The sequence below is a fragment of the Felis catus genome, chromosome X (assembly GCF_018350175.1).
Source record: "Felis catus isolate Fca126 chromosome X, F.catus_Fca126_mat1.0, whole genome shotgun sequence".
NCBI classification, from domain to species: domain Eukaryota; kingdom Metazoa; phylum Chordata; class Mammalia; order Carnivora; family Felidae; genus Felis; species Felis catus.
This window is the reverse complement of record NC_058386.1, coordinates 25,287,425-25,311,535: the sequence shown is the minus strand read 5'-3', so window position 1 is coordinate 25,311,535 and position 24,111 is coordinate 25,287,425. Positions and strand designations below refer to the sequence as shown.

General features: G+C 36.5%; 1 protein-coding gene across 3 annotated transcripts in view; it reads right to left on the bottom strand.

Moving 5' to 3' along the window:
• IL1RAPL1 (interleukin 1 receptor accessory protein like 1) overlaps nt 1-24,111 on the bottom strand; it is a 1,343,469-nt gene that overhangs the window by 293,166 nt on the left and 1,026,192 nt on the right. For all 3 annotated transcript variants that reach the window (XM_045050816.1, XM_045050814.1, XM_045050815.1), the window contains one exon: nt 10,301-10,375. In XM_045050816.1, coding sequence (XP_044906751.1) covers nt 10,301-10,375 — 75 coding nt within the window. The remainder of the gene's footprint in view (nt 1-10,300; nt 10,376-24,111) is intronic.

Sequence of the window (24,111 nt, the reverse complement as noted above, 5' to 3'; positions counted from 1 at the left end):
GCTAGTAAACTTCAATCATTACGAATGACTCGGAAAGCTTTGTGATAAAGGTGCTTGTCAGAGGAAGAGCAGTATTTTTCTGTAAAATGAATATGACTATCGCCAAAACCTTCAGGAGGAACTTGACAGGCATAATGGTTTGATGCTCTGTTTTGTAAAATTATCCTCATGTCCTTTGTCTTAAGAATATTATATCTGAGTTTCTTTAGTTTAGAAAAATAATGTTTTTCAATCTCACTTTCTCCTTGATGGCCATTTATATATTTGTGTGGCATAGCATCCATTACACGGTCATTAAAAAAAAAAAAGGGAATACTTTTCTTCTGTTAGAACTATGTATTTACCGGGGTGCCTGGGTGGATCAGTCGGTTAAGCGGCCGACTCAGGCTCAGGTCATGATCTCGTGGTCCATGAGTTCGAGCCCCACGTCGGGCTCTGTGCTGACAGCTCAGAGCCTGGAGCCTGTTTCGGATTCTGTGTCTCCCTCTCTCTGACCCTACCCTGTTCATGCTCTGTCTCTCCCTGTCTCAAAATTAAATAAAACGTTAAAAAAATTAAAAAAAAGAACTACGTATTTACTATATGCACTTGGGTAGACTTGTTGAAGTAAGTAATCTAAAATCAGTAACGTCTTTAAGATAAAATCTAATTTCAGTAGAAAAACTTAGTGCGCATGTTGTTGTTAGAGGGGAGATAGAAATTAATTTTCTAAAATATTATCCATCCTATAATGAAGCCCACATCTGCTACCAAAGTATGTTACGCTAGTAAGAATAGAAACATGATCAAGTAATCATTGGCATGCAAAATGCATTTCAGGGATCTTCTATATACAGCATTCGATATATAGCATTAAAATATCTCAACTACTGGGTGCCTGGGTAATTCAGTCCGTTAAGTGGCTGACTCTTGATTTCGGCTCAGGTTATGATCTTACAGCTTGTGGGATCGAGCCCCGCGTTGGGCTCTGTGTTGACCGTGGGAAGCCTGCTTGGGATACTCTCTCTCTCCGTCTCTCTGCCCTTCCCCTGCTCATGCTTGCTCTCTCTCTCAAAATAAATAAGTAAACTTAAAAAAAGAAAACCTCAACTACTAGCAGCAAGGAGGTACTGACTACTTAATATATACCAGGCAATGCACTAATCTTTACATGCATTATCTCATTATATACCCACACTAACTCCATAGACGTGTCTTATCATAGTGCCTTTTTTATCACTTAGGTAAACGAGGGCTGCTTGTTCAAGGTTATACTAGTAGTAAGTGGCAGAGCTGGACTGTCATCTAGGTCTGTGTGACAGAATGTGCTGAAATGGGAATTGGTGTCACATGCCTCCTTTTTATCGTAACCAAAACAATTGAACAACAACAACCATAATAAAACCGTAACAATGATATTAAATTTTCTTTTTGTAAAATTTGAGATATAAAAGCATATAGGAATTTTTGGTCTCTGTTCTGTCATCAGTTAAAGGAAAGATTTGACTTGATAACTACCAAAGCCCCTCTACTTCATAAAATTCCTAAATTTAGAGTTGTGAAGAATTATACATATCTAGTCAACAACATATAAAATAGTACTCTCCGTCTTATAACAAAAGAGTAATCTGCATGATTCGTGTCCAAGTCCAACAAACTAGACTGGAACTAGACCAAAATCTGGGAATTTCAACGAACTCTCTGTATTGGTTTTGTGGCAACACTTTCTCTTGGATCTTTTCTTTCTTCCCATCTTCTCCCCCTTCCGCCCCCTTTCCAAGGTAAGAAAAAGCAGGCGCACTTACATGGTCTCTATTCCAGTTTTTAATGCATCTTAACAAGCACTTGAGCTGCCTTCCAAATTTTCAGATATCAATGACCCATAGCAGCTGTTCTAACCTCCATCTCCATCTTTCTTTGGGTTTCAAGCCTGTCAAGCATTAGACCTTGAGCATTTAACACTTAAAAAGGAAGTGTGACTTCTGCTTAGATAGCAATTTTTAATGCAAACATTCAAGTTGCATTTTTACCCAGCCCATTTCTCCTCTCTAGCGCTAAAAGAAGACTTTGATTTTGAAATCTGTGAGATTGATATAAGTTGCGGCATATAATGATCCTAGAATACTAATAGTAGGTTCCATTTGTTGATTTCTCATTTGCTTAAGGATATGAAATAGTAACTAAATACTGATAGGAGAAATATTTCTCCTCAGGTTAGAATCATAATTTTTAAGGCGCTTTTGCTTGCAAAAGTAAGCTATCAGACCACAACAGCTGTCAAAAGTTATTACTTTCATTTATCATGGCATGATAAATTTGGATTGAGTAGAACTGAATGCCATCACTTTATATAATTATAATACCAGTTTTTATTTGCTTTTACATGCTTTAATTATGATGCCTATTTGTCCAGAAGCTCCAATTTATGCCTAACAAGCTTTATGTCAGTCAATAGAGCCGTGTTGATCTGCCCATCTTTCTTAAGCCGGCAACAAGTACATCATTTTTCATCTAAAACTTGGACCTTGGATATACATGTTTTCATCCAGAGTGAAAGGAAAGTTTTATGGGTTATTTTATACGAGTCTGTCAGTGAAAATATGTCTTGTAAATTCCCTATGTGGCAACAAGAATAAAGTCAAAAACAACGAGAAGAGTAAATGTGGATGGACAAACTCAGTCAACACTAACTTCCTTACCTCTTGGAAACGAAGGTCCTATATGCATCACTTTCAGGACTCAGCAACAAAGTATTTTTTTAGAGTCAACAGTATTATATGCCACTTTCAGAATTACGTATCAAATTGAACACTTGAATTGTTCCTTGTTTCTAAGATACTGATAATAAGTACAGTAAAATCTTGGTTTGCAAGCATAATTCATTCCGGAAACATGCTGGTAATCCATAAACACTTGTATATTAAAGTGAATTTCAAGAACCATTGGCTCAGTTGTGGTCATGTGACATCTGGCATCACGGACGGCTCGTATTGCAAGACATCGCTCATTTACCAAGTTAAAATTTATTAGAAATGTTTGCTTGTCTTACGGAACACTCACAGAACAACTTACTTGCAATCCAAAGTTTTACTGTATTTCCCTCCCTGAAAAAGGAAACAAAGAGGCTTCGCAATTTTAGTCAGAGTAGTAACTATTCAGAAAAATATGTTTTGTTTCAAGTTATTAAAATATACACCTAGCTAGCAAATATTAGATAATAATTCCGTATCGTGTCTGCTTGGATTAAAAACTCAACTAGTGGGGCTCGTGGGTGGCTCCAGTGGTTAAGTGTCCAGCTCTTGGTTTCAGCTTAGGTCATGATATCACGGTTCATGAGTTCGAGTCCTACCCTGGGCTCTGAGCTGGCGGCACACAGCCTGCTTAGGATCCTCTCTCTCTCTCTCTCTTTCAAAATAAATAAACTTAAAAAATTCAACTAGTGTATTTGTAGTTAAACACATTCCAGGCACAATATATTTATATACATAGTTCCAGGACATATAAGGCTCTGAGTTATGGAATGAATAAGTCATGGGAATAAAAGATACAGTACAAGGGAATATAGTCAATTGTATCGTAATAGTATTGTATGGTGACAGATGGTAGTTACACTTGTAGTGAGCCCAGCATAATGTACTGAGTTGATGAATCACTATGTCGTATACGTGAAACTAATGCAATATCGTGTGTCAACTCTACTAAAGAAAAAGCAATGAAGTTGAGCATGTTTTCAATAACTATTTTAGCATCACAGTAAATTGAATGTATAATTTGCATGACAAGGAGTTTTCCTATAAAGATATCAGTCAGGATCTATTATATAAGATATGAACATTTTTCCTTCAGTCTAGTTGAAATTTAAAATTTTGCAAACTATAACATGGTAAAATAGGGCAAGATGTGCTAGTTAAGTTCCAGTGTGCCATTTTATTTTAATTAGCCTGTAGCTAAATTGGATAGTTACATGTATGTGTGTCTCTTTACTTGGACAGATCACGAAAAATCTGAAGTTTCAATATTGTCATCAACCACTTTCCTCTGCAGGTTAACATGTGGGGAATTCTTATTTCCTCAGATATAGAAGTGTTTGTTTTTTTAACAAAGTTAACAAACATATTAGATATTAAAGAAAAATAAGAGCAATACTGGGCAGATTACTCAATTCAGTGTCATTATTTTCTTTTACAGAAAATTTGGAGATGTGTGCCTTTTGTGGCATGCACACCACGTCACCAATTAGTATGTATTGGCATTTCCTGTGCCTACAGTACATTATCAGATTACTGTGAGCTTTATTAAGAGACATAGAATCTAGAGAAAGTTCTCAGTTGAGTGTTAGTATAAGCAGGAGAAGAAAGCAGAGAATGTAAACATTCAATTAGGTTTCCATATTTCATCAACCATAGGCATTTGCCTAAACAGACTAGATTCATTTGAAATCCTCTGAATGTGGCTAATTCTGAAAAAGGAGAGGCCACTTGTATGCAATGAGTGGAGAGTGAGAGAAAGAGGTAAGAAGGGAGAGGAAGAACTAATTCCTAAATCAAAGGAAATTGACTTTCCCTTCCAAAACACTACATTACAAAGATGTATAATGCTATTGATCTTATCAAAGGTTAAAAAGTTATTATACTCATTAGAACTCTAAACTGTAAAACCTGTTAGAACTAATAAATGAATAGAGTAAAGTTGCAGGATACAAAATCAACGCACACAAATTTGTTGCTTTTCTAAACACTAATAATTAACTCTATGAAAGAGGTATTAAGAGAGCAATCCCACTTACAACTACATCAGAAAGAATGAAATACCTAGGAATAAGTTTAACCCAGCAGGTGAAAGACCTGTATATTGAAAAATGTAATACATTAATGAATAAATTGAAGACAAAAATAAATAAATATATAAATAAAAAGATACTCTGTGTTCATGGATTGGAAGAGTTAATATTGTTAAGATCTCCAAACTTCCCAAAGCAACGTACAGATTTAATGGAATCCCTATAAAATTCCAACTGGATTTTTCACAAAAATAGAACAATCAATTCTAAAATTTGTATGGAACCACAAAAGACTACCAATAGCAAATGCCATCTTGATAAAGAAGAACAAAGCTGGAGGCATCATGCCGGATTTCAAACTATGTTACAGAATTAGAGTAATTAAGAAGTATGTATTGGCATAAAAACAGACACAGATCAATGGAAAAGAATAGAGAGCCCTGAAATGACCCCCCACGTATATATTCTATTAATTTATGAAAAAGGAGCCAAGCAGTATTCAATGGGAAAAAACTCAATCTCTTTAATAAATGGTATTGGGAAAACTGGATTTCTGTCTTACACCATACACAAACATTAACTCAAAATGGGTTACCAGCTTGAATGTAAGACTTGAAACCATAAAACTTCGAAAGGAAAAACAAAGGCTGTAAGCTCCTTGATATTGGTTTTGACATGGAATTTTTGGATCTGACCCCAAAAGCAAAAGAAACAAAGGCAAAAATATACAAGTGGGATAACATCAAACTAAAAAGCTTCTGCATGGCAAAGGAAGGTATTCACAAAACAAAAAGGAAATCTAATGAATCACACAAAATAATTACAAATCATGTCTCTGAGGAGCTAATATTCAGAATATACAAAGAACTCAGACAACTTAATAATACCAACAATAAAAACACCCCCAAAGTGATTTTAAAAGTTGACAGAAGATCTGAATAGACATTGCTCAAAGAAGGCATACAAATGGCCAAAAGGAACATAAAAAGATGCTCCACATTATTAATCATCAGGGAAATGCAAACAAAACCACAATGAGAAATCACCTCACACCTGTCAGAAAGGCTACTATCACAAAGACAACAAATAATAAATGTTGACAAAGATGTTGAAAAAAGGGAACCTTGTGCACTGCTGGTGGGAATGTAAATGGGTGCAACCACTATGGAAAACAGTACGGAGTTTCCTCAAAAAATTAAAAGTTTTTGTCAAAATTTTGTTAAAATTAAAAGTTAAAAAAAACTACCATATGAGCTGGCAATTCCACTTCAGGGTATTCATATGAAGATAATAAAAACAATAATTTGAAAAGATATATACATCTGCAAGTTCATTACAGCATTGTTTTCAATAGTCAAGATATGGAAACAACCGTGTCCATCAGTGGATGAATGGATAAAGAAGATGTGGTATAAATATACAAAGCAATACTACTCAGCCATTAAAAAGATTGAAATCTTGCAATTTGTGACAGCCTGGATAGACTGTGAAGGTACTAAGCTAAGTGAAATAAGTCAGAGAAAAAGTATGATCTCTCTTACATTTGGAATCTAAAAAAAAGAGAAAATAAAACCCAAAATGAAACAAAAAACAAGTTCAAAGATTCAGAGAACAGACTGGTAGTTGCAAGAGGCGGGGGGCTAGACAGTGGGAGAAGTGGGTGAGCCTTTTTTTTTTTTTAGTTTAAACAAGTTGAATTGAAAAGATTTTAAAATGTATTATAGCCATTATATACTTTTGGTGAGAGTGTATACAACTTCTTTGGTAAGAATTCTGAAAATATAGCAAGAAACTATAATAAAATTAGTTACTTTTACAAGTATTTTTCCTTTTAGGAATGTGACCTGTTGAAATAATTATAAAGTTAAGGGAAAATGTATAGGTGAAGATCACCACATCATTATTTAGGATGATTAAATTTGGAAAAATCCAAATTTCCAGCAATACATATAAAATTATAGGACCTTCAGATGGATATCATGTGGTCATTAAAAATATTTTGTTTAGTATTTTTTTAATAGAATATTTAATTTAATATTTAATACAGCCATAAGAGACTTAATTATAGAGAACAAACTAAGGGTTGCTAGAGGCGAGGGGTGGGGGGAAGGGCTAAATGGATGATGGGCATTAATTAAGGAGGGCATTTGTTGGGATGAGCACTGGGTATTATACGTAGGTGGTGAATCACTAAATTCTACTCCTGAAACCAATACTACACTATATGTCAACTAATGTCAATTTAAATAAAACCTGGAATAAGAAAAAGCAGCAGAATGATATTACAACTCAAAGAAACAAGATTTTTTCCTGTATTTCTCAAAATTTCTACCAGTAACCTGTATAATGATTTTATAAGCAAAAAACAAACTTTAAATAAAGTGAAAGTTTGAAAGTCTGGTAATGATGAACATCCTCTGTCCTGGGAGGTTCTGAAAATGGGTTCCTGGCCATAACGAGAAGGCCACATCTTTGACTGACATCCTCAAGGCTCAACCTTAGCAAGATTACGGCATCTGTCTTTTGATTCCCTTGATTACCGCGCCTTGAAAGGATCAAGTCAGGCTCACCTCCTAGACTGACCTTCAGAATTGTACAGCATGATTTCTGGGATTTTACCCAAGAAAGTGCTGTCCAGACATTTGCTGATGTCTGAAAGTTATTCAAAAAGGACTAAAGTTCTTTTCTCACATTGTGAAGTAACACACTGATGCCACTTAGAGTGGAAATGCTAGGCTGTAACCACATTAAAAGTGATTAAAATTCAAACCCACCAATTTACATATTTTATATGAATTGAGTTACTATTATATATTTATATTACATATATTTGTTCTTTGCTTCTTTGTGCCTTTTCCTTTCTACACTGGAATGGTTTAAATGATCGCTATCATAATCTTTCCAGTTTTTGAGACGATGGAGGAATTGGGAGGAATAGGAAGCCACAAGGGACACAGAAAGGGAAACGTGGGCACAGCCCACAAATGGCAGAGGAAGGAGAACCTGGTGATGAAAACAAATCCATGCATTTTATGAGTTAATCTATAACATTATTATTATTAAGTTTTATATATTTACAGACAAACTGGAGAACTGATGGGTTTATAGTTATCAAGGTCAGATGGATGTGTGTGTAAGTTTGCCAGGACGTTCAAGTTAGGTCACCAGACATATACCAACTCAGCTTTGTGTAGTCACTGATGATTGTTCTTATAATGTAGTCCATATGGTACTTTTATTATCCTCTGAGGTCAAGCCTCAATTTAGGACAAGGTTGAGTCAGACCCCTGAGCTCCTGGCCAGTGAAACTCTTGGAGATTCTCACCTTCTCCTAAGAGTAGGCACCACCAAGATCTCCTTCACTGGTCCCGGCCATCCTCCTTACTCCTGCCCATGAAACTTCATTCAGTCCCCCTTTCTTAGGATATAACACATTTGGCCCTATTGAAATTGACAGCTTTTTCAAATCTAGAAAGGCAAAAATTCAATCCCCAGGAGGTGAAAAATCTAAGTACATATTGTAGAAAATGAATATATTTTAGACACCTGGAGGTTTTTTTTTTTTTTTTTTTTTTTTTTTTGGTCCTTAAGATTACTTCCTATTTTCACTTACCCTTTGTGATCAGCTGTTCACCTACTCCAATACTATTGCAGTAACAACACTTTTGAATATGCTATTCGCAAAGGTAGTTTTTTCAAATCTACTGTTGGTCCCAAAATTCAAGGACTCTGGTTAAATTTCTCTAACTAGTAAATAATTTATCCTACACACTGAGAACTGGAATCAGAAAGTACGATGAAACAAAAGTTGTTTAAAAGAATTCAAATCCCAAGTTGATGTCTCTAGTTACTTGGTTTTTAAAGAGAACTCATGTTCCTTTGGCAGTGGTAATAAAGGAGTTAGGGTACTTCTCAGAGGATTTTGCTAACACACATGCCCATCTTTCTTCAAATGAATATACAGTGGAAACTTGCAATTTGCATAAGAAATTTTCAGACTTTCACAACTATTTGATTAGTCTTTATAATTTTTGTTCAACAAAAAGTATTTTTTAACAAAGAAAGTTTTACAAATGATTCCATTGTGTAGAACACATTAGTAGAACGGAGAGAACACTAGGTAATATAGGGAAACCCAATTGGCAACCATCAATCATACAATTCTTTTAACCATGTTGTCAAGGAAAGAGCCACAATTAATTTCAATTTCACTATGTTCCTACTTGGTAACTGGTACCATAAGCCGTTTCTTCTTTCCCAAGAACGTTTCGTATAACTCCTGACAAATACATACCCTTTGGAGTTACTGAAAGGTCTGTATGAGTGTGGCCACTCAGGAGAATCTACATTTCAAAATTTCCTCAGAAAGTAGCACTAAAATCTAATATACTTCAATATACCATAACATGAGTAAAGAGCATGATGCAATTTTAATATATGTTTGTTTCATAAACATTGCCTTAATGGTGCTTAATGACAATTAGAGTACTACTTGCATGTATATGGCATCAATTCAAGGGCTTGGGTTTACCATCAAAAAAGCATATTGATACCGTGACTTGTATAAATCCTATACATGCTCATGCCTTAAGTTACTAAATATATCCAATGTTAGAAATCTGTTGACTATAATAATTTTATAGGTTCTAAAACCATCACACCTTTTTTTTGCACTGTAGCTTTGAATATGCTATTCACAAAGATTCATCAGTAATCTTAAAGATGATTTACAATTTTAATCTAAATTCTCACTCCAAAAACAATAATGATATTAATAACTTAAGGGATAGGCTATCGATTCCTTTTTAGTTGTATACAGTAAAGCATTTCTACTGTCAAGTGGTTAGTGTAGGAAAAAGTTCCTTAAAAAACATAAATGTATGGTTAAAATTATACCGAACATAGATAAACCACTAGAAATTCTAGACTGAACCCTAAAATAATTATGTCAGATTCCGATGTGTTGATAACTGGATATTTACGAAAGCATTTTGTCCATGTTCTTATGTCTTAAACCTGTTGGTCCTTTACCCAAAAGCCACTTGCTCACATTTTATTAAATATTATCCATAACTTAAGTAGCATAATGTCCTTTCCATTTGATTAGATAAAAATGATTTTTAACTGTGATAGTCACATTTATCTTAATGAAACTGTACCTTTTCTCCCCATTTTCAAAAATTATATTTTAATGTTTTAATGGTATATTGTAAGTCAAAGAGTTCCATAGTGCCCATTGTAAAACCAATTCAAGCCTTATAAAACAACAACATAATGCCACCAGTAAAACCTTCAGCCCATCTCATTTCCTAACAAGCACCTAAAAAACATATGAGTTCTTATATCCATATGTCCAGCTTGGTCCTAATGCATACACTGTGGGGGATGGAATGGGCCACGTTTGCTGGTATTTTCTAATTTTGCTCCCTTTAAGTACACATAAGTTTAGCTTAGAGTATTACATGAGGGTACAATCTAGGCTTATTAACTGTCAGACTGTATTGAGAGAAGTGTATTAACTGGAATTAAGGAATTACTCACCCAGCTGAGTCTCCTGAATTGTCAGTTTACTTTCCACAGGATACAAAAGCTTGGGTGGCTTATCAGTCAGAGGGGCTGAAAAACAAGAATAACGATACAGACTTATAGTTATGCTGCATGAGCTGAATGATAGAACACAATTTATTTTCCCAAATATTTTTCATTCTCACAGCAGTGTGTCAAAGCATTCTACCAGGTAATGACTTACATATTGCAGGTAGTACCTTCAGGCGAGCTGAAAAGCTATTAGATTGTACACAAGTCAAATATAACATTTCCAAATTGACAGTCACATGACTGTTGAAGTCCGAATCAGGATTGGCCAGTCCTTAAGAACATATGACTGTGCTTCACCAAATTTTTTCAACTTGCACCTTGTTTTCTGTTTTAAAGGGTACCCCATGTTTTCCCTGTGTTAATTAAAGCTACACATGATATCTGTATTGTGCATTCCAACGATTTGGGGGGCATAATGTCTTATTCTTCTTAATCCCTTTCCAAGTTTCCATACCCTGGATCACACTGCCTCATACCCATAACTTACAAATTAGATTAAGTATTTCTTACACACACAGTCTCTAAATGGGATAGCAATGTGGCATTCAATTAGTACAAGTACAAGCTGCACACTCAAACATGTACATAAACGTTCACCAAGATAATATTTGAAATGGTACCTTCCATTTACTCAAAACCCCTTATTACTATTATCCATTACATTTTGTAGTATTTGTTGCTAATTTGCATGATATACTCTCTTTGATTTTTCAGCTTCCACACATTTCTGCTGTGCACTCTCATTGATTTATCAATTATCAGCCTATGGATCTAAGAGTGTACTATTAAGCATCTTGAAGATAGGTTTTCCCATTGCAGACTTCATTCCTCGCTAAACTAGACTGTCTGGAATTTAGACAAACAGGCAGTTCTCCTTCATTAAGCCTCCCTCCCTCCCCTCTCTTATTGAATCTCCCAGGTCCCTTGAAACCTGTCGTTGCAACTTCCACTCTGTAACAAGTACAGAAATGATCAATTAAGGGTTGCTGAACTAAAATGTTTTCACTTTGAGGGCTTTATTCCTTCCTTGCCAGGAGGACATGCCAGTTTGGGTGATAACAGGAAGGCTGATCTAGACAGCGGTGCCTGGAGTTGGCTATGTGTCCTCATCGCCAGAGGATTCAAGAATTCAATCTGCTTTGGCAGCTCACCTTCATCTCTCTTTAACAGAAAACACAGTCAGTGCAAGTGAATCATGCACCCCCCAACGCAGAAAAACAGGGATGAGTTTTAAGAGTCTTGGTTTGGGAGACCACCCTCACATAAGATCAATACCTTTTATTTGCAACTAATTGAATGCATTATTCATTGACCTTCCTTAGCCTTTAACACAGGAATGGGAATGAAGGGGAAAGGAAAGTTGGGGTAATGGGATGACATAAATCACTCTGAAATTCATCTCAAAGATTTGACATCTCTGATTAACCCTACTCTTATTTCTTGCCTAAAGTGAAATTAACCAATTTTTATTCCCCGACCAGCTAAATAAGCAGGCTATTCACTAAATGTTGGCAAAATAGTTGACCATTCATAGGTCAAAAAGCCACATTTCTTAGGCTCGGGGTTATCAGATAATTTCAGTGAACTTCAAAAGCAACTATGGTATCAAAATAGCTGGCTTATTCAGTAAGTTAAGTCAATTTATAAAATTTTGTGATTATGCAGTTACAAGTAGACAACCCAACAGTTTATTACAGAAAGCAGCTGAGAGAAATGTTCTCTGTTCAAACACATCCCACACTGATTTCCAGTAAGAGAAAAAAACTGTGGAGAAAGATAATAAAAATCAAAATGCAGCACATTATTTCAGAAATGTAAAATGGCTTTGCGGTTCTCTACCTCAACCCACCACCCACCCTGTGGCATAATGTGACATCTTTAAGACCTTTCATATTACTCCCTGTGTGATGACTCCAAGTTACCAGAGGAATCAAAAAATGTTGGAGCCAGAGAAAATCATATGCTTATTAAATCCTTTGATTTTTAAATTGTGTTCCCTAAAGCCCTGAGATTCCCATAGTGCCCCTCCGGGCAGGAGAAGTGAAGATTGAGATAAAGGGTGTTCTGTGTGGCTTGACTTGCTCTACCCCTCTCCCCCAAAAGTAGTTTTGCTTTTAGTCATCTTATATATACAGCAGTATTTCACCTAAGGTTTTCATCCCACCCCCCCAAAAAAATCAATTCAATTCAACTGATACATATGGACACTATAATGTGGTAGGCATTGTGATGGGGTTTTGGGATATCTCTGGTTCCTGCCCTTGTATTTTACAATAATCAGAAGTTAAAAGTAATTAAAAATCCGGGCTGACTCAACCCCCTTGTTTTAGAGATGCACGATCTGGGGTGTGAAAAGAACATGGAAGCTAGAGTCCTCGCTAGATCTCTGCCTCCCAATTCTTTGTGACCTGCTCCTGGAATATTCTGTCAAGTGAGTGCTATGGCTCTGCACAGGTTTCGTCTCAAGGTGTGAGCAATCTGTTAAGAGAGCAAAAACGTGCAGCTAAGTAACCTCAACTGAGAGCAGAACACTCTTACTGTATAGTCTGGTGTGTCATGTTTTGATATTACGCTATGACAGTTTATTTATCAGTTACACATGCTTCTAGAATGATTCACCTATCTTTGTTAAAAGTGAATGGAAACTACCAGATAGTACAACAGCTGAACTATAGGTCTGACACAATGGCAAAATAACTGTGAAAAGAAGTGACTGTTACAGCGAAGCTGTAGCTCAGCTCAGCATTCATTTGAGAGTGACCAATTTTGCTGCCACCAATAAAGGACATAGGCTGAATCATCCATTACGAGAATGTTTTTGACACCTTATGGTGAATATTAGTCGAATTGAATGGAGAGAAGACAGAACTCACAAACAAATGCAGGAATGTTAATATCCAAACAAAACGAACCCACACAAACACAAAGCCTTCTTAATTTCTTCACAGATAAAGGTGAAACCACAAGGAAATTCAAATTACTCACAATAAAAAAACCCTAAACTAATTAGCATCAGACCATGACTAGACCAACTGACATTTTATTGTCAAGAAAACAACTTGCCTCTCGGAACACTCTCTTTCCTTCTCTTTTTCTACCTGCCCCCCCACCCAAAGACACGACACACCCACTAAAGTGACATCATAGAAAAAAACCACAGAAAGCCTGACAGTAGTGACATGAAGCACAGGTTGATTTTAAATCCTAATCATATTTTACCACCTAAATAAAACCTTACAACCTTACAGTAGAAAAGTGTTTCTGCTAATTATGCATGAAAATATTTCTATGTATCCACCACCAAAAGTATTTTCAAGCCCTCATTTTATTCTTCAGAACACCCTATCAATGGAAAACAGTAAAGCTGATATAGTTATTTAAAATAAAACCAAACCTCTCTTACAGGTCTCTCCCAATTATTAAGATGTCCCAATTGACAAAACTGTTCTGCAGAGAAAAGAGGAATTTTAAGGACATTTGTTTTGCTGCCAGTTAGAGAGAAACTTCTAGAAGTGAGTATATATGAAATTGTGCATAGGATTGATTCTTTATCTATGTTAAGGTTCCCTAACTAATCATGAAGGGATTCAGTCTCTCCCTTTTTTCCCATTTCATGTATATTTGAGTTATCAAATAGTAAAAAATAGGATCCTGGCTTCCAAAAAGAAAAGTAACAAAAGACCAGGTTCATGTGGCCACTATTCTTGAGTTTTTCTAATGTTCTTACAGGAGGGGCACCTGGGTGGCTCAGCTGGTTAAGCATCTGACTTTGGCTCAGGTCATGATCTATCTGGTGGTTTGTGAGTTCAAGCCCCGTGTCGGACTCTGTGCTGGCAGCTCAGAGCCTGGAGCCTGCTTCGGATTCTGTGTCTTCCTCTCTCTCTGCCCCTCCCCCACTCGTTCTCTCTCTCTCTCTCTCTCTCTCTCTCTCTCTCTCTCTCAAAAATATAAATCTCATAAAAAATATGGTTATTTTAATGTTCTTACAGGAAAGAAAGGTTAAGATATTAAAAATATTTATTTTAGAGAGAGAGAGAGAGCATGCACAAGTGGGGAAGGGGCAGAGAGAGAGGGACATCCCATGAACTGTGAGATCATGACCTAAGCCAAAATCAGGAGTCAGACACTCAACCAACTGAGCCACCTGGGCGCCCTGAGAAATGTGAAGATATTTAAGATGAGCATGTCTTTCTCTGTTGACCAATCACTCATCCAAAATTTAATTTTAGTACCTCAAATATTAATCCCTCAAATACTACTAAGAATACTCAATACTTCCTGGATACCTGTAATCATCCTACCACAAAAATTTTCAAAGTCAGATAATTTTCAAAGTGTATTTTATTTGGTGCCTTCACTGCTTTGTTTCTTAGAAGCATTATGGTAGAGTAAGAAAGATAATACACTTACCTTTCAGGGAGATATGGGCCTAATAATTCCTGACTCTGCCTTGTTGATTTGGATAGTTATAGAAGTTATTTAAACTCTCTGAGTCTCAGTCTCCTTATATACAGAATGTGACAAAAATAATTTTCCTTTATGGCTTGTTGTGAAGGTTAAATAGGATAACAGATTAAGTGCCTGATTATATTTTATTTTTCTTAAGTTTATTTATTTTGAAAGAGAGAAAGCGTGAGTTGGGTAGGGGCAGAGAGACAGGGGAGAGAGAATCTCAAGCAGGCTCCACACTGTCAGCGCAGAGCTCAACATGGGACTCGAACCCATGAAACGTGAGATCATGACCTGAGCTGAAACCAAGAGTTAGACCCTTAACTGACTGAGACATCCAGGTGCCCTAAGTGTCTGACTATAGTAGATGGAAAATAAATCTGCTCTAATAATACCCATCAAAGTTTGGGACAACAGCATTTGACATTCTCTATAGTCTGATAAAAAATATTTTTATTTGTAAAATGATGAACTGGATGCTTAGTTAGTGGCTCAAAAGGCCCTTAGATCCTGAATTTAAGCACCATTAATATTTCCTACATTAGCTTCCATAACAGGAGAACTGACCTATCTTCAAAAACACAATTCAACAAAACCATTTTGAAGACTTTGAAATACACAAGTAATGTACTAAGATTGCAAAAAAAAAAAAAAAAACCCTCAAAGGTAAACAAAACACAGCTTTTAACCTTGACAGAGCTTACAAGCAGGTAAATAATCATACTATAACTCTATAAGTCAATTTCAAGAGCATTTATGAAGTACTTTTCAATAGTAAGACTCTATTAGAAAGAAAGAGATCAATGAGACATAGAATCGTATTTAAGAACGTGGGAGATGAGAGCATATATATGATACACTGTGCTTAGTGCTATACTCAGAAGGAATTTCTTTCTGACCCCATTTAAATCTATCAACCGAACTGGTTACAAAATAATATTCACAGATTTATACAGCTGATGATAAAACATGCTTTGTGGCAATCCCGTCAACATACCCCGTTTTATAATGCGTCTTGTTTGTTTTGTTGCCTGTATGTATTTTTTTAACTTAAAAGAGTTGACCAAGGATTGCCTATTTTCCTAGCAAGTCAAGGTAATGTGGATTAACCACAGAGCTTCAAAGATGCAGAATGGGGTTTTAGTTCTGCTTTCTTTGGCCTAGAATGTTTTAACGTTATTTTCTAACAGTGGGGCATAGAGCCTATGAGTGTTACAGCAAGCAGACATAATCCCATCTTTCTTGTGAGAAAAAAATGAATGGACAGGAGAAAATATTAACATGTACTGGGTAAAGCCATTTGGGGACAAACGGGTGCTCTCTTTTTCACTTATCTCTAATGCACTGGGATTGGCAAAATTTCTACTTTCTGTTGCAAACAATTATGGTGGCTCACAACAGAGTCACGGAGCCTCAGAAGCCTCAAAGAGAGAGGAGTGGCAAAGCAACTGAGCAGAAAACTGCAGGGAGAGCAGTTTATGAACAAACGAATACCATGTACAAGATAACCTTGATCTAAGAGTCACGTCAAAGTGATAGAGCAAATACTTTCAAGGATGTAACTCTTACTATAGCTATCAAAATGCATGTATTCAGGAAAATCAAGAAATTCATTTGACTAGCTTTGATACTTAATATTTTATTCATATGGTATGATCAATGTTTCTTATAATGCAAACAGAACAAATATGTTCAATCATTCATTCAACAAATATTTTAAAGATATCTCCTGTTTGCCAGACACTTTTCTAGTTACTGAGGGGTATAACAGTGAAGCAGGCAGACAAAATTCCTTGCTTTCATGGAGCTTGCATTCCAGAGAAGGAGATGGAAAATATACATGTAAATGAATATATGCATAATATAATATCAGCCAGTTATAAGTATTATTAAAAAAATAAAGCAGCTGAGGAGAAAGACTAATGTAGGTGCTATTTTAGAAAGGGATGTCAGTAAAGTTTGTTCTGAAGATCATTTGAAAGAGATTTGTGTGAAGGGAGGAAATGAGCCATGTGCATACCAAAAGGAAGATTATGGTGGGCAGAGGGAAGAGCAGGTGCAAAGGCCCTGAGACGGGAATGCGCCTAGTATGTTTAAAGGGTAGTCCAGGTCATTACAGCCATACTGACATATGGAAAGAGTGGCAATGAGCTCAGAGACAGCCATGGGCCAGGCAGAGCCTTATAGAATGTGGAAAAGAGTTGGGTTTTATTCTAAACATAATGAGAATGCCCTGGAGAATTTCAGAGAGAGCACCTGGAAGCATTTATATGCCAGAAGTATGACTGTGGCACCTTGGTGTTCAAGTCCAGGAGAAGGGAGTAGTATGAAGGCAATAAGGCAGAGTGGAGGCAGGAAAACCAGTAAGAATGGCATTGAAGTAGTCCACAAAGAGGTGATGGAACATTGGTGATGGTGACAGAAATGGTAGGATTTTTTCCTTTAAGTATCTATTTGGTAGGTAGAATTCACCAAGTTTACTGATGGACTTAATGTGGAATATGAATGAAAATCTAGGGATCCCCACTTATGGTCTTGAGCAAATACATGAAGGGCAATGTCATTTAACGATATGGGGCAGCTGTACAGGGGTAAGAGGAATTAAGAAACAAGCTTTTATAAATCAATTCAGTTACCTCCCTGTAATCAAGGAGGCTAGAAAATTTTACTATTGATCATTGATTTAAATTTTGAAAAATTAAGCCACTGACTGATAACTCATCTTTTCCTTCTGACCCCCTAAAAGACTGAGAAAATGGGCTAAAAGAGTTTCATATTTCAGGCAAATTCCGTATTAATTTATCATGAGATAAATTCTGGCTAATCTCTACTATCTTTTGCTTTAACATAATGCATAAGGCAAAAAATATATACCCCCAAACTTATTTTGACTAATAGAATCAGAGCCATGGTTAGCCAAGACGTTAAGAACCGTTTTCAAGGGGCACCTGGGTGCCTCAGTTGGTTGACTGCCTGACTTTGGCTCAGGTCATGGTCTTAGAGTTTGTGGGTTCAGGCCCTGCATTGGGCTCTGTGCTTACTATAGCTCGGAGCCTGGAGTCTGCTTCTGATTCTGTGTCTACCTCTCTCTTTGCCCCTCCCCTGCTCATGCCCTGTGTCTCTCATTCTGAATAATAAACATTAAAATAATTTAAAAACAAAGAACAGTTCTCCAGTCGTCCCTTGGTGCAATGATGTGCGGAACATGTTCAATTGGCAAATTTAATATCATCATATTTAATTTAGTTTTTCTTCTTTAAAAAAATATCTATTATGAAGTACTGTTCTAACATAGGAGTGATAGAATTTATATTTAATCACTTTCCAATCTCTTGATAAACCTCTCAGGTAACATGAACAGTGAAGAGATTATATTCATTGAATAATTGTTTTTAAAATAGAATCAGTCAAGAATATCATAGAAAAAGTTAATTATTCTATGGCGCTAATATTAGGGCTCAGGTTCCCCATTCATTTGCCACCCTCTGCAATGGTCTCTAGAGCCCCTGCTTCCAGTGTGTGCCACCCTGCTTGTCAAACCCAGACTCCTGCTGATCTGAGAACTCACTCAGTCACTCACTGTACCCTCATTCTACCAAATGAGCTGAGAAAAATATGGGGGACAAACAAAAGAGAGCATGGGTAGACAGAATAAATAAAGGTGTTTTAGAACTACCCTATGACCCAGCAATTGCATTACTAGGTATTTAGCCAAAGGATATAAAAATGATGATTTGAAGGGGCACATGCACCCCAATATTTCTGGCAGTGTTATCAACAATAGCCCAATTATGGAGAGAGCCCAAATGTTCATCAAATAATGAATGGATAAAGAAAGGGGGTACATATATACAGTGGAATATTACCCAGTGATCAAAAAGAATGAAATCTTTGCATTTGTAACAATGTGGATGGAACTAGAGTATATTACGCTAAGCGAAATAAGTCAGAGAAAGACAAATGTCATATGATTTCACTCATATGTAGAATTTAAGCAACAAAACAAATGAACACAGGGGAAAGGAAGGAAAAATAAAATAAAATGAGAGAGGGAGGAAAACCCAAAGAGACTCTTAAATACAGAGAACAGACTGAGAGTTGCTGGAGGAAAGGTAGGTGGGGAGATGGGCTAAATGGGTGATGGTCATTAAAGAGGGCACTTGGTGGGATGAGCACTGGGTGTTCAGTGTGAGAGATGAATCACTGGGTTCTACTCCTGAAACCAATACTATACAGTATGTTAACTAACTTGAATTTAAATAAATAAATTTTAAAAAATTATTATTTTCAAAACAATTGCTGCAGTGGATTTTGCATAAATGTTGTGGGGATGAATTCTCACTGATTGCATGACTGATTTCAACCATTTAAAATAAATTTGTGTGTAGTCGAAGCTAAAGCAGAAAACAATGGTGAGAAAACTGAAACAATACATAATTATCTACAGGAATTATGATGCACACCAAGAAAAGGATGCTGATTGATGTAATAGCTATAATCAAGGAGGTGAGCATGCCAACTACTCTTTTGACTTCTGTTGACAGGCAAGGAAAAAATTAGCAGTCACCAATTAGCTTCTAGGAACAACAGTGCTTTCCAAAAAATTGCAATGTCCTGTGAGGGAAAGTATCTCTTCCCTAGCAATGAGAAATAAACAAAACTATCATAGCATATCATTTTTTCTTTTTCTATTAGTGGATAAAAGGTCTACAAGAAATGAAAATTATAAATCCCAGGATATTTGGAAATGCTTATTAAAGGAAAATCGTGGAGTAGACAAAAGGCGTCATGTTATTACTGAAAGTCAGAAAATTTATAATTATCTGCTTGGCCTGGACTATCACAATAAGACATTACATCTCCATAGTATAGTGTAATGCAATTTAATGGCCTTCCAGATTATATTAGGTTGGCTTATTTATACTGTACTTCGATGCAGAAGGTATTTGCATTTCTTGGCTTTTTCTTCATGATGCAGAATCTGGCACATTTACCCACTGGTATGGCTCTCCGACAGTGGTTCTCAACTGGGGTTTCACAACTGGTGTGAGGGAGTGCCATGTGACAAGGGAAGCTGCTTAGCTTCCTACAATTTATAGGAAAGATCCCCACGAGAATCATCCCATCCCAGATATCAAGAGTGCTAAGGTTGAGAAACCATGCTATGTGATAACCATAAATTAAAAGTGATCTTATTAACTATATTTTCAGCCCAAATTGGACAAGAGGTTTCAACTTTTTGGAAGACAAAAAGCTACTGGACACATGGGGATTGATGAGACAGTGGAGGACACTGTAGTCTGGGCTATCATAGAGCAAACCACAGCCAAGAAGCAAGCCATGAGGGTGTACAAAACCGTGTGGGCTTAGTACCCAAAAAGGTCAGGTATGACAGGGTGCAGGGGAGAGATGAGAGGCCACCTGAGAAGAATTAATTAAGACTCCATGAGACTATAGATGCTGGAGAGGATGTGGAGAAACGGGAACCCTCTTGCACTGTTGGTGGGAATGCAAACTGGTGCAGCCACTCTGGAAAACAGTGTGGAGGTTCCTCAAAAAATTAAAAATAGACCTACCCTATGACCCAGCAATAGCACTGCTAGGAATTTACCCAAGGGATACAGGAGTGCTGATGCATAGGGGCACCTGTACCCCAATGTTTATAGCAGCACTCTCAACAATAGCCAAATTATGGAAAGAGCCTAAATGTCCATCAACTGATGAATGGATAAAGAAATTGTGGTTTATATACACAATGCAGTACTATGTGGCAATGAGAAAGAATGAAATCCGGCTCTTTGTAGCAACGTGGATGGAACTGGAGAGTGTGATGCTAAGTGAAATAAGCCATACAGAGAAAGACAGATACCATATGGTTTCACTCTTATGTGGATCCTGAGAAACTTAACAGAAACCCATGGGGGAGGGGAAGGAAAAAAAAGAGGTTAGAGTGGAAGAGAGCCAAAGCATAAGAGACTCTTAAAAACTGAGAACAAACAGAGGGTTGATGGGGGGTGGAAGGGAGGGGAGGGTAGGTGATGGGAATTGAAGAGGGCATCTTTTGGGATGAGCACTGGGTGTTGTATGGAAACCAATTTGACAATAAATGTCATATATTTAAAAAAAAAGACTCCATGTAAAGAACGAATAACAACCTCTTTCTCCTTCTAAACCCTCACCGGAAGAATGACCAGCGCCAAGGCCTCTTGCCCCCACCCAAATGCCTAAAAATTAAGAGGTCCTTCTCCAAAGACAAAGAATGAACCATTTAATGCAGAATAGCAGAGAAATTGCAGAACTGCAGACATAATACTAATGTATTATAAAACATTTAGCTGTTGAGGTATTACAGAACTATTTCATAGCAAAAGCTTCCTAATACTATTATACTTCATTTAATATGGAAGCTGTTGGCAACCACCGAACACATATTTACCAAAGGAAGGAGCCCGAAACTAACTTCTTTGGTAAGTGGCAATAAGTATTCAAAGGAGCTACTCAGGGATTAAGAACAAAGTAGTATCTCAATTTATCAGTAAAGTTAAAATAGCACCCTTTGTTTAATTTCAGCCACCAACTATCAAGTTGGCCTGCCATTAGCTGGAACTTCCAGCATAAATTTAAGGCTCTTAAGCCATAAGAACATAAACATAAGGTAGAAAATAAGTGTAGGTACATATAAAAAAACCAAACACTGTATTTTGGGGTGTGCAGTTACATTATTTCATTTGACCATCAATTTGCTACGATGAAAGGATCTAGAATTTCGGCCAAAACGAACAGCCAGTAAGGATAGAAGCCAAGATCTGAACCCACAGTGTCTCGTTTTAATGGTCACATGCTCTCCATTTCCACAGACTGCTTTCAACATTTGTGATTTTTTAATGCAGTTTCTATTAGACACCTTGTTTCCAGTGGAGTTTCTGATGATACAGAGCAGACTGGGGGAAAACATTATTTTGATAGTAGTTGGAAAGACAGATGAAAAGTTCTGTGTGAATTTAATGGGCCTCATTAAGATTTAACTGTCTTGGACAAGAGTGAAGCTTCTACTGTAGAATCTGAATAAGTCTAACACTGCTTTCCTAAGACTGGAAGGGAGGATTACATCTGTCATTGACTCTCCTGAGCAGAAACCCTCTATTGGTTATAGGACTTGATGATGACATACAATTTGAGGATCTACTTACGACAGTGGACCAAAAAAAACCCAAGCATTCTAAGAATCCCATTAAAACTGTTGCAAAAGAGAAAAGAAACCTTAATAAGAATGTTCTCCATTGAAATTCAAGGTTTATGAATATGAATCAAAGTTTTTAAATTTTTGCAATAATTGTATATAATATTAGGACTGTCCTTAAGAGTGACATTTCATAACAACCCAAATCTTGTAAAATATAAAATTTTGGTCCAAAATGTATGCACATAAATTGAACAATTCTACACTGCATTCTTCTAGACGAATTAAGCTTCATTGGTGGTCAGCTTCTTATGGGACAATAAGAGTAGATTTGTCCAATGTTGATACATTCACCTTTTGCACTTGTTTTAAGATTCTTGACATACGTCAACGATGAGGCTACACTAGATATTGGATATTCTATGAATCTAAGCTAACTTCTGTATACATAGTGGGAATCCTGAAATTCCAATAAGAAGTAAGAAAAATATTACGTGTTAAATTAAGCCTACCTGTAATATTTAACAGCATTAGTGGTTAAAGAAGTATACCTTCAAATAATTGGTCTCCCTCCCTCCCTTCCTTCTTCTCTTCTGGCCGTTCACCTGCTCTTCCTCCCATCTTGCTTTCCCTCCTTCTTTCTTTCTGCCTTCTCCTCTCTCTCCCTCCTTTCATTTCATACTTCGTCCTTCCCTCCAAATATATCTGGAAGGCAGACTGAAGAAATAGCATTTCATTTTCTCTATTCTGGGTAGAGACAAAAACAGAACCCTAAACTCTCATTCAATAAATGGAGCAGCTGTGACTTACTACATCATCATCATGTTTGCCTGTTTAGATTATTTGTTATCATCCAAGTAATGTTGTTGAGAATAATCTTTTGTGCAGAAGTCATTGTATAAAAACGAGTATTTAACAAATAATAACCTCCTACCTAAATGGATTTTAAGCAGCTTCAACAACGTCTAAAAGCCTACTAAACAGTTCCTATGGCGGTTTTCTATTGTTTCATAAAACAAAAGTCTATCACAAGTCATTAAAAACGTGATTACTGCCGAAAACACAAAACAAGAAAGAAAAGCATGCCTATGAGCAATAAGATCAGGCACTCTTTAAATAAAACTTGCTATTCAAATCTAATTATGCTGCAAACGCTGTTATATTACTTTTGCTATTGGTGCATAGCCAAGAGTTACTTGGCAACAAACAAAGGTTAGTCATTTTAAGAATTTTTGTTTCAGCAATGCAGGAACAAACTGCAAATTTGTTCTTAGTTGCATCGAACGCCACTCATATCCTCAAAAGAAAAGAAAACAAAAGGGTGTTACAAACAACAATATACACCAAATGTTGATAATTACTGAAGCTGAGTGATGGGTGAACGGAAATTTCGTAATTCTATTTATTCCCTCTATTTTTGTGTCTGTTATGCTTGAAATTGTCCAAAATAAAAATGTTTTTTTAAATGTCATGGATACGAAAACTTTAGGATTTCATAAATTGTTTGAGCATTATATATACCATGAATATGTGCATATATCTACATATGTCCATATAGTGAAGTATAAATTATAAATTTCGAGCCAAGTGTCTAACAAGAAATGAGATGAAATTAAATTGCATCTTTGCCAGCTCAAAGCAATATCACAGCTCTCTTTGCTCAGCAAAATTTGTTTCTGTTACATCTTCACATTTTTTTCTTTCTAATAAATATAGCAAAAGCATTTTACTTTAGGCAAAAAAATTGAAAAACACTAATACAATTTATCGATTAAATATTACTGAGTTATAAATTACCCTAAATCTTAGTAGCTTAAAATAGTGGCCATTTATTATTTTTTAATGTTTATTTTGAAGGGGGGAGAGAGAGAGAGAGAGAGAGCGCGAGCATGAGTGAGGGAGGGGCAGAGAGAGGGAGATACAGATTCTGAAGCAGGCTCCAGGCTTTGAGCTGTCAGCACAGAGCCCAATGCGGGGCTCAAACTCACGAGCTGTGCAATCATGACTGGAGCCAAAGTTGGACGCTTAACCGACTGACCCACCCAAGGCCATTTATTATTTTTAAGTCTACAAGACAGCTGGGAGGTTCAAAGGATCTGACCCAAGCTGAAAAGACTTTGCTGGT